This window comes from Nannobrachium achirus, assembly GCF_963921795.1.
Source record: "Nannobrachium achirus genome assembly, chromosome: 5".
Taxonomy (NCBI): Eukaryota; Metazoa; Chordata; class Actinopteri; order Myctophiformes; family Myctophidae; genus Nannobrachium; species Nannobrachium achirus.
The window spans coordinates 22,459,497-22,472,496 of record NC_137814.1 but is presented as its reverse complement, the minus strand read 5'-3'; the positions used below and the strand labels follow the sequence as shown (position 1 = coordinate 22,472,496).

Sequence of the window (13,000 nt, the reverse complement as noted above, 5' to 3'; positions counted from 1 at the left end):
ATTTGAATAAAGTTGGTTGAGATGGACTTTATTCAAATTAGATCTGTCCTTGTCGGTCCGTCAAATACGGCACATCAGCGAGAACTTTGCCATATCGTACTAGATGGACTGTCACGCATGCCCCCATTGAAATTAATGGAAAGTGTGCGATCACTGCACACACGGATTTCACGTGGTCTGTGTGAAAGAGGCTTAACTCGAACGCCGTCCAACCAAACAGCCTCAAACTTGTCATGAGTTCCATGTGACACGGGTGTGTGCAGCAGTGCCGAGTGGCAATACCAACGGTGTCCAAGAACCGACTCTGTTTGAATCTGTCTGTCTGTCTGCGGCAGGGACATGCAGAGAATGTTAGAGAGGCAGAGGCAAAAATGTCTAAAAGGGCCTTTTGGTGGAAATATCGAAAATAGCTACTTTCGGTGCATGATACTTGATACCACACATGATCAAGTCAATACTGGAGACATAGGCATAACGGCATGGATTTCTACACAGAGGGCAACTCTTTTCAACATAAGATTCTGCATTCACGTTCAGGAGAGTTTGGACAAGGCAATTCTCTTGAATGCTGCCTTCAGGTATGGCATGGAAAGAGGTCATTTGCATTTCTTTCACCATAGTAAAAACTGCATTCATGGTCTGGAGAGGGCACTTTTTGGTTGTGGTCCCCGGCTTCCCTGATTGGCCAAACTAACCTCGGCATCACTGATTCCTTGAGCTTTGCGTCATGTTTGGTAAAACCAAGCAAATAGTAGGCCTACAAGCTCTGTTCTCATGGATGAAGGAAGCCGCAGCCAACCAAAGCGGTGGCGTGTGGAGCTGAAAGCGGCTGCGAGTATACATCAGATAACAGGATTATTGCACAACGAGTGGGGCGTGTATTCCCAACTTGCATCGTTCCCGACTTGCATGGCCCCCCTGAATAAATGCTCTGGTAGTATATCATTTATAGTCGTGATCACACCCACACCCTCATTCCAGAGATCCTCATCCCCAGTGTAGTTGTTAATCTGAACTACTTTGCTTCTCACCAAAGGCCTCACATCTTTAACCTGCATGGGACCTGGCCATCTCTGACCTCTCACCTGTCCCTCACTATCTCACCTTGTAATCATCTAATCACATTGTCTCCACTGCCTATAGTGCCTTTATATATCCCTGTGTTGCAGTTCCTCTCAAGGTAATATCAATTTGTCCTGTGCCACAGGGTAGTGGTCCAGGAACCTATAGGCTGGTAATCCAGCCTTGCAGGTTCGAGTCCCGATCCTGTTGACAATTGCTGCGTGTCACCCCCCCCATCTCTCTCCCCGTCTCCTGTCAGCCTATACTATACATCTATCAATAAAGGCAGAAAAAGCCCCCAAAGATATCTTTTAAAAAAAAAGGTAGTATCGATTTCTCTTTCTTCACGTGAGTTCCCCTCACAGTTCTGTCGGTAGCATTTTCTATAGGGTCAACTCTCTATTTGTCCCTTTGACACACACACACACACACACACACACACACACACACACACACACACACACACACACACACACACACACACACACACACACACACACACACACACACACACACACACTACAATTATTTACATCCGTGGTTCTCAACCTGTGGGTCCCCAAATTATTTTGGGGGGTCCCCAGATGATTAACTTAATGTGCAACATTGTTTTCTCACTCAACAGTAAACAAACCAACATACAGTATTGTATAAGGGTATCTGCACATTTCTAAAGTGACAAATGAAGGACCTTTAAGACCTTTTTTGTATCTCTGGTTAAACATTGACCAAATTGTCAAATATTAGAGGCATCAATTGTGAAAATAGCAGACCTACATGCTCACAACGCCTCGCAACTGTTATTTTCACAATGGAACAGATCGAGTCAAACTAAATGTAATGCCAACTCTTACATGTCCAAGTGCTTGTCCCCAATTGAAATATGATTATTTTGGGGGGTTGTGGCCTGAAAAGGTTGTGAAAAGGTTGTGAACCACTGATCTACATTACAGTTGGCTCAACTCTGCACTCAAGTCTGTGGTTGAATTACCAACCCCAAGGTTCTTTCTACTTACTCACCTTCGCACTGACAGACAGCCTCTCTCCTTAACTGCTGACATCAATTGAGAAACACTTGCTAGGACTCAGCGTGAGAACAGTGGCACTTTCATTTGCACCTCTACACCTCGCACCGTGCCTATAAAAGCTGATAATGTGATAATTAAAAGAGCCGACAGGCAAGAGCTGTCAGTGAGAGTCAAATAAAATTAGAGACGTCCTGATTTAGCAACCTGTGCTATTTGGTGTAGTATCTCCAGAATTAGAAGGCTTCAGTGTGGGTCCTTGATGCTCGACCCATAACGGACCAATTGAAATAATTAATTGAGATTGTACGGGTTCCGGTGGAAAGAAATTGAGAGTTTAAGTGGAGGTTCGTGTAGAACACCGTCTTACGATTACAAGGTGTCACGCAAAGTCAGATATATTGGTGCCTGGTTTCAAACGTATAACAAGAAGATGCAGCAGACAAAAGATCACCATCTCTCTCCCTCTCTCTCTCTCTCTCTCTCTCTCTCTCAACCACACCATGATTTATTACCTGAAAAGACAAGAGAACTAATTAGTGGAGTAATTAATTAATATAAATTTGCATATTTGCATTTGCAATTAGTGCAGTCAACTGATTAGTCTGAGATGGGGAGTTTGACTCATCTGATGTGTGCGTGCGCGTGTGTGTGTGTGTGTGTGTGTGTGTGTGTGTGTGTGTGTGTGTGTGTGTGTGTGTGTGTGTGTGTGTGTGTGTGTGTGTGTGTGTGTGTGTTGTGAGTGCATGCGCTGGACCGGAACGTTCAGCACACCAGCTGAGGCATTTTTGGGGGGAAGGCAGCAATGAATGGATAGTCCTTTGTATGTATTGGTGTGACTGTGTGTGTGTGTGTGTGTGTGTGTGTGTGTGTGTGTGTGTGTGTGTGTGTGTGTGTGTGTGTGTGTGTGCGCGTGTGCGTGTGCGTGTGCGTGTGCGTGTGTGTGTGTGTGTGTGTGTACACCAATCATTCATCAATATGTGCGTGTACATGTTTGTGTGTGGGGCCATGTGAATGTGTGTGTTATGTTTGCATTTGCATGTGTAGTGTGTGGTGACTTATTCGGTGCTCACCCTAACTTGTGCTGTCAGACAGGCCCTACACGTTGGGTTAAATGCACGCGTGTCATTCTTTATCACTGTGGCGCTCATGTATAACATCACGTTCACGTATAGCCTTTCAAACTGCAGGAACTTAGTATATTTCAAGGTGCATTCCAATGCTATACGCCATCAAATCAGTGAAGCAGGAGCTGCCAGGCTCATATCACAGATCGATTGTCTTGTAATGTCCAATAGAGAGAGATTGATAAGGCACTTTAATTGATTCTCCTTGCAACAAGGTCATTCATACCTCTATGGGTGAGTGTGACTGCGTGTGTCTGTGTTGTGTTTTGTGTGTGTGTGCTCGCGAGCGCACGCGCCTGTGTGTGTGTGTGTGTGTAGTGTGTGCGCGCGCGCATGTTCAACACTAACTGAGCGGAGTGCATATACCCATATCCAATGCCAGCTGTGCCCCAGTGTGGAATTGGCAGCGTGCCATTGGGCCATTTCCATGGGGTGTGCTTAATGTGTGTGGTGCAGAGGTGCCTGAGGTACCATGGTGTAAAGCCCCTCTGGTATTCTGAAAACATCCTACTGGATGTGTATCTGCACTGAGGGATTTCTCACACCGTTTTCTATCTTAAACTGGAAAAAAAAAAAGAACTGATAAACTTAATGTAATGTCTTATTATTATTATTATTATCACGTGACACTTTATTATTATCGTCATGCATATAGCTTGAACTGATTTATATGCTTTCTAATGTTAATTAATCAATTTACGATAATAAAAGAAAATCCTGAGTTTATGGAATAAAAACATGAAATCTATACAGGAATGTGCTAAACATTATATATGCCAAACTTTGGAGGATCAAATATTCTAACCTGCACAGTAGTAGCCTATAATAGCCCAGTGGTTCTCAACCTTGTCAGGCTGTGACCCCCCAAAATAACTGGGGACCCCCCCCTCACCCCCACCCTGATGAGCACTAAGAGTTGAGGCATTACAACACAGTTCTATTTGTGTTGCGAGGCGTTGTGAGCATGTAGATCTGCTATTTTCACAACTTCTGCCTCTAAGACAATTTGGCCAATGTTTAATTGTCATTTTAGAGGTATTAAAACGTCCTTAAATTGTCACTTTAGAAATCTAATGTAGGCTACACTTAAACTATGTTGGTTTGTTTACTGTTGAGTGAGAAAACAATTTTGCTCATAACGTTAATAATCTGGGGACCCCCCAAAATAATTTGGGGGGCCCCCTGGGGGTCACGACCCACAGGTTGAGAACCTCTCCAGAATAACCATATAGCCACCTCATCCCTATATCTGCTCACCTGTTGAGAAGTCCTATACACGCACATCACAAAGTCTGTATTATTCCATATAAGCATCCATTAATTCATCCCTCTAACGGACAGATATTAGTTGTTATCCTCCTCCTGGTCCGTGTTCTTGACGGTAAGCGCGGGCCTCACGGTGCCCATTACCGGAGATGCCAGATGATCGGTGCGGGGATGGAGCTCCCTTGGGACGGTGCGCGAGCCACGTGATCAGCGCTGCCACAAGACGTCAGCGGCAGATGGCATGGGTACCCGCTCTGGCAGTTGGCATGAGTGTCATTTCTCAAAGACAGAGGAAAGGGAAAGAGAGAGGGAGAGGGAGAGAGAGGGAGGGGGTAGGTGTAGAGAGAAATAGAGGAGAAATAGACAGTCGCGTTGCGGGCTGGCTCTTATTTTGTTTGCAAGAAGAAACAAGTGCGCTGCTGATTTTCAAGGAGATAATCGTTGGGAACATGCACGCTGCGCGCTGATGTGTTCAGAGGTATGTGTGTGTTAGTCTGCTTGTGAATGGATAGCCAATCGGTCAGCGCATTGAGAGTGTGCTGTATTAGTGGTAGCCTATTAGACAATTCGTTTCAATCTATATTTTTAAATATTACTGTTCTTTCGCCACCTAAATGACAATGAAGACAAATGTCTTTGAAAAGGTATCAGTGTGTGACACTGGCCTTGCTTGCCAATTAGTGCCTCTCAATGTTTTCCTTCCCTCTTGGGAGGACCCATTCGAGAGGTAATTAAGTGACAACCTTAAAAACCCGTCCCCAGCAATATACGTGCCCCTCATTGTTGTTTATGTCTTTGTTTTGCTGTTGAAGGAAAATGTTGACTTTGCCATTTGAGGAGCCAGACATGATGTGCGAGCCCCGGTTCGGCGCCAACTATCCCCGCGACAGCTTACCTGAGAGCCTGGACGCGGAGCACAGCCACCACCACCACCACAGTCACCACCACGGCCGACAGCACAACCTGGACGAGACGTCCAACCCGGACATGGCCGATGACGACACCTCCGAGCGCGACGAGGACGAGCGAGAGGACGAGCGGGACGAGAACGGCCAGCCCTGCAAGAAGCGAGGACCGCGGAAAAAGAACAAGCAGCAGGCAGGCAAGCAGCGCAACGAGCGGGTCAAGGTGCGCCGGCATGAGGCCAACGCGCGCGAGCGCAGCCGCATGCACGGCCTGAACGCGGCGCTGGAGAGCCTGCGCAAGGTGGTGCCCTGCTACTCCAAGACCCAGAAACTGTCCAAGATCGAGACCCTGCGGCTGGCCAAGAACTACATCTGGGCGCTGTCGGAGACGCTGAGCGCCGGGAAGAGACCCGACCTGCTCGCCTTCGTGCAGACTCTGTGTAAAGGATTATCGCAGCCCACCACCAACCTGGTGGCCGGCTGCCTGCAGCTGAACGCCAGGAACTTCCTCACGGACCACAACGGGGAGGTCATGTTCTCCGGCCGGTCCCCGTACGACGCCATGTACTCCTACCCGGGCTCCGACGTCGCCACGCCGCCCGGCCACAGCGGCGGCACCGGCGGCAGCACCCTGGACAGCTCCGTCAACAAGACCTTCCGCCACTACAGCTACGGCTCCGCCTACGAGCCATACTACGACGCCGCGTCCCCCGACGGCGGGAGTCCGCACCAGCACTTCGAGGGCTCGGCCCTCAGCCCGCCCATGAACTTCAACGGCATCTTCTCGCTCAAGCACGGCGGCGGCGGCGACGAGCCGTCCGACTACCACCACGGCAAGCCCGGCGGCGGCCACTACGGGATCACGCGCTACTGCGGCGTGCCGGGCCGCGCCGCGCTCGGCCAGAACTCCATGTACCACAGGGTGTCCCCCGCCGAGGGTCGCTTCCCCTACGACCTGCATCACCTCCGCAGCGCGCAGGCCTACCAGGCGCAGGGGGCAGACATCAATGGCTCCTTCCACAATTAATTCATTGGACCAAGTTCAAGCTGAGGAAGAAAAGGAAGGGGGGGGTCTGATTCCCACGCAGTCAGCAGATGTCAAGAAGGGAATAATCGAATTGGATATGATCCTGTAAAAAAAAACTAAACAAAAAACAAAAACACTTAGGCTATTACAGAATGTATATTTCGTTTGTGATGCAAGTTTTGAGCAATTAATTTATGAATTATTTATTTTTTCTTCCATTGTTTTTAGTTTTTGTTTATTTATTCTTTGGAATTTAATTTCAGCCTCAGCATTGTGGAGATGAGTTTTGGTGAGATGAGTTGGCAATATATTTGTTTATTATTATAGGCCCCAATCATTTTCAATTTGGCCTGTAGAATTTAGGGATTCACTTTTTCAATTCAAGTAAATTAAAAATGAATCGATCAAATCATAGGGAAGAATAAAGTAATTGTAAAATCTTCACTTCATCAGGGAATTTCATTGATTTCGCATTTGTTCGGACATGATTGGAGCTATATAAGCTATAAGACATTCAATCTGTTAGCAATAAAGGTAAATGGAGCTATGCAAAGCAGCCCAATGCAATCTCTGCTTAAAAATATTATATTTACCTCCCCTTATAGGCGTTTATCAGCCTGTCCCATGCACATCCAATTAAAACAGAAACCATGCATTATAGGCCTATAAAAAAATGTTTAAAAAAATAGAGAGAGAGAGAGAGAGAGAGAGAGAGACAGAGAGAGAGAGAAAATATGTTTCTCTATAGCCATTTTGGAAGCATGTTTGTGTTCACTTCAGATGATGAACAAGTGACAAGAAGCAGTGTAGGCCTACTGTTGTAAAAAGAAAAAAAACGGCATTAAAACGAAATGCGTTTGTTTTTGAAGTATAGTGTGATGGTGCCATGGTGAATGTAAATTATTGACGTGTTTATTTAATCTTATATTCACCATGCGTCCGTATGTTGGATGTGGATAATGTATTTCTAAAAGACCCCGATATGGTGTAAAATTCAACAATGTTGTACCTTTTATGCGAAAAGACGCATTTAAACTTTGTTTATCTTGAATTTGTTGTACAGCATATTTCTATTCAGCGTGTGTGTGTGTGTGTGTGTGTGTGTGTGTGTGTGTGTGTGTGTGCGTGCGTGCGTGCGCATGCGCGCGCGCGTGTGTGGTAAAGATTGGGAGCAATTTGGTCTGAGGAGAACAGTCAGATGACCTTTGAATCATTATAGTCCGGACAATTTGCCTTAAATCTTTGGAGATGGTGAACATTAATTATGCAACGGAATGGAAGACTTGGGACTGCAGGTTCAATGGAACTTATAGTAGGCTATACGTGACAGCAGCATATCTGATCAAGAATATGTCACTGTATACCAGAGTGTTAATTAAATGCAGCCTATATGTAAGGGATCCATTTGTCCATTTATATACAAGCTCAATTTCAAAGTTATGGACGCCATAGGTTTTTACTGTGATAGCAGTCTCCTTACTTGAGTCATTTGGGGTCCCATAAGCAGGTTTAGGGTGGCCCTGAAACATGACAGTCGTTGATAATCTGGTCGTATACGTCAGATTATCAACGACCGACTGTCATGTTTCAGGGCTATGGCCTAGGGCCAGGGGTGACTGCCAATTAATCGCCACCCCGAAAGCATTCACATTTAATCGAAAATCCAGTTAGGCCTACGTGTATTTTTCATAATCCACGCCATGTCATGTCATGTCCATCTATTCAGCTACATGTGACGTGGTGTGACAGTGTGACAGACATCACATGTGCCTATAGTTTATTCACTTTGAACCTTACCTGTCATCCCTATTTTGTCATTATCATAATTCATAATAGGCGAGCATTAAAAATAAAATGCTTAAATGCAACTCGTGCGGAGCTTGTAGATCGGACATTTTTGCTTAAAAAATAGGGCTTATAGGTTGACGCCTAACTTAGTTTTTTTGCCCATGCAAAATTATACACATTGATTCCATTGATTTTGTAACAACATGACATAGGCTATGAAATGTGAATATTATTGAAATCTCAAAAAGCCATCATTATTTTCTCAGCCTATATGTACGAAATCACATGCTGCAAGTCAAATATTTTCCCGTGATACGATCGCGATCAAAGAAAGTGAAGTGTATATTATGCTCAATAAGTGACATGTAAATAATAATAACATTTTCTCATTTTGTCTTTGAAGATGAGAGCTTATAGAACTGTGGAGAAAATAAATGCTGTAAAAAATAAAGCAGCCTGTATATAAATTAGTTCAAATGAAGTTCGAAATCTTTGTTTTTAAAAAGAATCTCTGAAGGTGTCAAAGATGCATGCTGAGATCAAAAGAAACCACGAATGACGAATTGGTGAGGCAATGTAGAGATTGTTTATGTTAACACGGCCTTAAATGGAAATATAAATTCAAATTCCAAGATGATCTAATCAAAAACTCCAACTGGCTCAAGTGTCAAGTCTGCTTCGTTAATTCTGGCAATATTGTAAGAATGTAACAAGATATAGGTCTATACATATAGGCTAGGCCTAGATTCACCTGTTGCGTCGATTCGTTCAAGATACAACAAGAAAATAAACGTTAAATTAACAGTGAAATCAGTGTTCAACACCTGACATGTAATTTTAAAATGACTTGATTTGATTTGAATTGGGGTACATTTCGATCATTCGATGCGGTATTTTTTCCATTTAATTTGATCAGGTGGCTGACAAACACATGCATGGGGCGGGTTCATGGGGGGGTGGGGGTGCTGGACCAAAGCCAGCTAGAGACAGCAGGCTGTCGATCCTTTTGAAAAGTGCGGCTGCAAATCACTTCAGAACTTCCAGTTCTAATTTGGAGGAAACATGTCGCTTCTGCTTGAATCGCCGAGAGAGTCCAAAAAAATGAGAAAATCCCACCTGAATGCCCTTATAGACCAGAGAGGCTCTCGGGACACATGTTAAGCTTCAGGTGACAGTGACACTGGCTAAACGACACATCCGGTCCCGTGAAGTCAGTAGTGAGAATATGTTGGGGTAATCAACACTACTAAACAAACAGTGATTTCATTTATTCCTGTGTTTTTTATTTGTGTATTTCTATTGCTCTGAGTCTGTAGCTATCCAATCTCTCATTATTATAGCCTGCTTTTTTATTTTAAAACTTTCTACAACTTCAGTGGTGCACTTGATCTATATTTTTAAGCTTAATCTGTAATTCAGTGGTTCTCAACCTGTGGGTCGGGACCCCCAGAGAGGTCCCCAAATTATTTTGGAGGGTCCCCAGATGATTAACCTAATGTGCAATATTGTTTTCTCTCTCAACAGTAAACATGCCAACATAAAGTTTAACTGTATATAGTATACCTGCACATTTCTAAAGTGACAATTTAAGGACTTTTTAATACCTCTAAAATGACAAATTAAACATTGGACAAATTGTGAAATATTATAGAGGCAGACATTGTGAAAATAGCCTATCTACATGCTCACAACGCCTCGCAACCGTGTTAGAACCATGTTATACAAAATGTAATGCCTCAACTCTTAGTGCTCGTCAGGATGATGTGGGGGTCCCCAGTTAAAATATGATTATTTGGGGGGGTCGCAGCCTGAAAAGGTTGAGAACCACTGATCTGTATGATCTTACTTCAGGCACATACAATAAAACTGCAATCCGCAAATTATTTTGAAAGGTTATTTTAAGCCATCTGTATTGAGTATAACCAGTAGTGGCTGTTGGTCTGCCTCTTCTTCCATTGAGAAATGAGTTGGGTAGGACACTGGAAAGTATTACTGTCATAAGCGTATAGACCTACCCGTATTATCCACTATGGCAGTGGTTCTCAACCTGTGGGTCGGGACCCCCAGGGGGGTCTCCAAATTATTTTGGAGGGTCCCCAGATGATTAACTTAATGTGCAACATTGTTTTCTCACTCAACAGTAAACAAACCAACATATAGTTTAAGTGTATAGATGGTATCTGCACATTTCTAAAGTGTAAATTTAGGGACTTTATAACACCTCTAAAACAACAAATGAAACATCGGTGGCATTGAGTATTAGAGACAGAAATTGTGAAAATAGACGATTTACATGCTCACAACGCCTTTGCAAGGCGTTGTGAGCATGTAGATCTGCTATTTTCTGTATACAAAATGTAATTCCTCAACTCTTAATACTCGTCAGGTTGCTTGGTCCTCAGTTAAAATATGATTATTTTGGGGGTCGCGGCCTGAAAAGGTTGAGTACCCCTGCACTATGGGATTCCAGAAATGTGATGTCTGGTGTGGCAGACACACTGGTAAAATCCTATCAAAGCTACAGATCAGCTTTAAGCTCTGGAGGATGGATGCACAGACCTATGGCAGCAGTTTTCAAAGTGGTGTGTGGGGATCCCCGGGGGCCTTGAAAGAAGGGGGTCCCCAGCTAAATGAGGAGCATGCAGTTTAAATACTGGCACATCTTTTCAGATAGGGGTCCTTAGCCAAGTGTACTATATATCAATTTGGGGGTCCTTGACGTGAGAATGTTTGAGTATAGGAGGCAGATACTGTAGTTGGAAGTGGACCTGATTGAGCGCTCCAGGCCTATTGGTACAAGACAAGACCAGCTATACGTGCGCGCATGCACACACACAACCACACACGCGCACACACACACACGCACACACACACACACACACACACACACACACACACACACACACACACACACACACACACACACACACACGTGCACACGCACGCACGCGCGCCCGCACACACACACACACACACACACACACACACACACACACACACACACACACACACACACACACACAGTTCGCACCGTGGCTACAGTACAGTGCCCAGTTTTCACTGGAGCTGGGACATTTGACATTTTGGATCAAATTTTGGAAGAAAAAACGTCAGTTTTCATTAGTTCAAGTGAAATGTACAATTAAGGGTAACTTTTATATTGTCTCAAGGCTATACGGCTCATCTCCATCCAGGGACGTGCTGGGCCCCTGATTCAGCCCGGGAAAAAGAGTTGGAGAGGCCCTCATTGCGCGCTATAGAGAGAGATCTCTCTATAGCGCTGCTGCTACTCAAAGATTGTCATTTCAGATCATGACAAGTGACAAGCCAGTGGGCCAATTACATGAGTTATATTTTGTTGTTGTCGGGTGGAAACCTTGTATGTCCAAAACCGTTTGTTTTGTCATTTTACAAATGATTTAAACTTGTGAAAACAGCCGATCTACAAGCACACAACACCTCGCACCGCGAGGCGTTGTGTGCTTGTAGATCTGCTGTTTTCACTACTTTTGTGCGACGGCCTTGTATGATGAAGCAGGTCTTTACTTTGCGAAAAAATTTACACATTTGAAACTTGGAGATACGAGGTTTCTGCCCGACAGTGACAATTTACTTTGTTGGCCGCCCAGCCCCCAAAATGGAACGAAGGCAGACATTTTATTTTACACTTTTTCCTAATGGCCGGCCTGGACCAGCCGGGAATGAACCGGCCGTTCGGGAGTTGTCCCGCTTTTCCCACTGGCCAGCACGTCCCTGTCTCCATCTTCACCTGATAAGAATGTGAGTTGATGTAAAAGGGTTATAAATGCTTCTCAATCACTTGATCCCTTGCATCCACACACTGCAGGGAAACATTAACCAGGAATAGTTTTTCCGAAGAGATGTGGTGTAGCAACCACCAAAAATGGGCGAGAGGTGGTTGGGTGTAGACCAGTGGTTCTCAATCTGTGGGTCGGGGGTCCCCAAATTATTTTTGGGGGGGTCCCTAGATGATGAACTTAATGTGAAACATTGTTTTCTCACTCAACTCTAAACAAACCAACATACAGCTTGAGTTTATAGAGGGTATCTGCACATTTCTAAAGTGACAATTTAAGGACTTCTTAATACATCTAAAATGACAAATTAAACATGTGCCAAATTGTCAAACATTAGAGGCTGAAATTGTGGAAATAGACGATCTACATACTCACCACGCCTCGCATTGCGAGGCGTGGTGAGCATGTAGATCTGCTATTTTCAGAACCGTGTTATACAAAATGTATACACAATGCAACTCTTAGTGCGCGTCAGGGTGGGGGGGGTCCCCACCCCAGTTCAAATATGATTGATTTTGGGGGTCGCAGCCTGAAAAGGTTGAGAACCACTGGTGTAGACAGAAAAAAAGCGGTCCAACTCAAGTCTAGAGGTTTTAAGCTGTTAAACACAATATCATTCTTTATCAGTCTCTCTGCCATGTGATGGAAACATATCCAGTATCCTATCCAGTAAGTGTCTCCTTGTACAGTCAAATCAGAATTCATCTTTATGTAAAAGAAATGACATCTTTGGCTCTGTTTTTACACATTTAACACTTTGAGTTAAATGAACGCTGAGGCTTTTACTGCTTGGACATAATGCAGGATTGATTTAATTGTGCCAACCTGCATAAACAAAAGACAACAAATGTTCTGTGTTGTGTTGTAATCAGGCCTACATTTTATGCACTCTCTCTACAGTTTTTCATTGTCGGGTAAACATACAAACATGAGCAATGCCTTTTTAAACAGACACTTTAAATCAGCAAATTATTTATAAGAA

The 13,000-nt window shown here is 44.2% G+C and overlaps 1 protein-coding gene and 1 pseudogene across 2 annotated transcripts in view; both read left to right on the top strand.

Annotated features, from left to right (window-relative positions):
• Positions 1-13,000, top strand: part of LOC308285636 — a 288,564-nt pseudogene that overhangs the window by 198,027 nt on the left and 77,537 nt on the right. The gene's annotated exons all lie outside the window — the stretch shown is intronic.
• On the top strand, positions 5,297-6,412 carry neurod6b (neuronal differentiation 6b; the record flags this gene model as incomplete). Its single annotated transcript, XM_080726318.1, has 1 exon — positions 5,297-6,412. One exon carries the CDS (start codon positions 5,297-5,299, stop codon positions 6,410-6,412), a length of 1,116 nt encoding a protein of 371 aa, XP_080582444.1.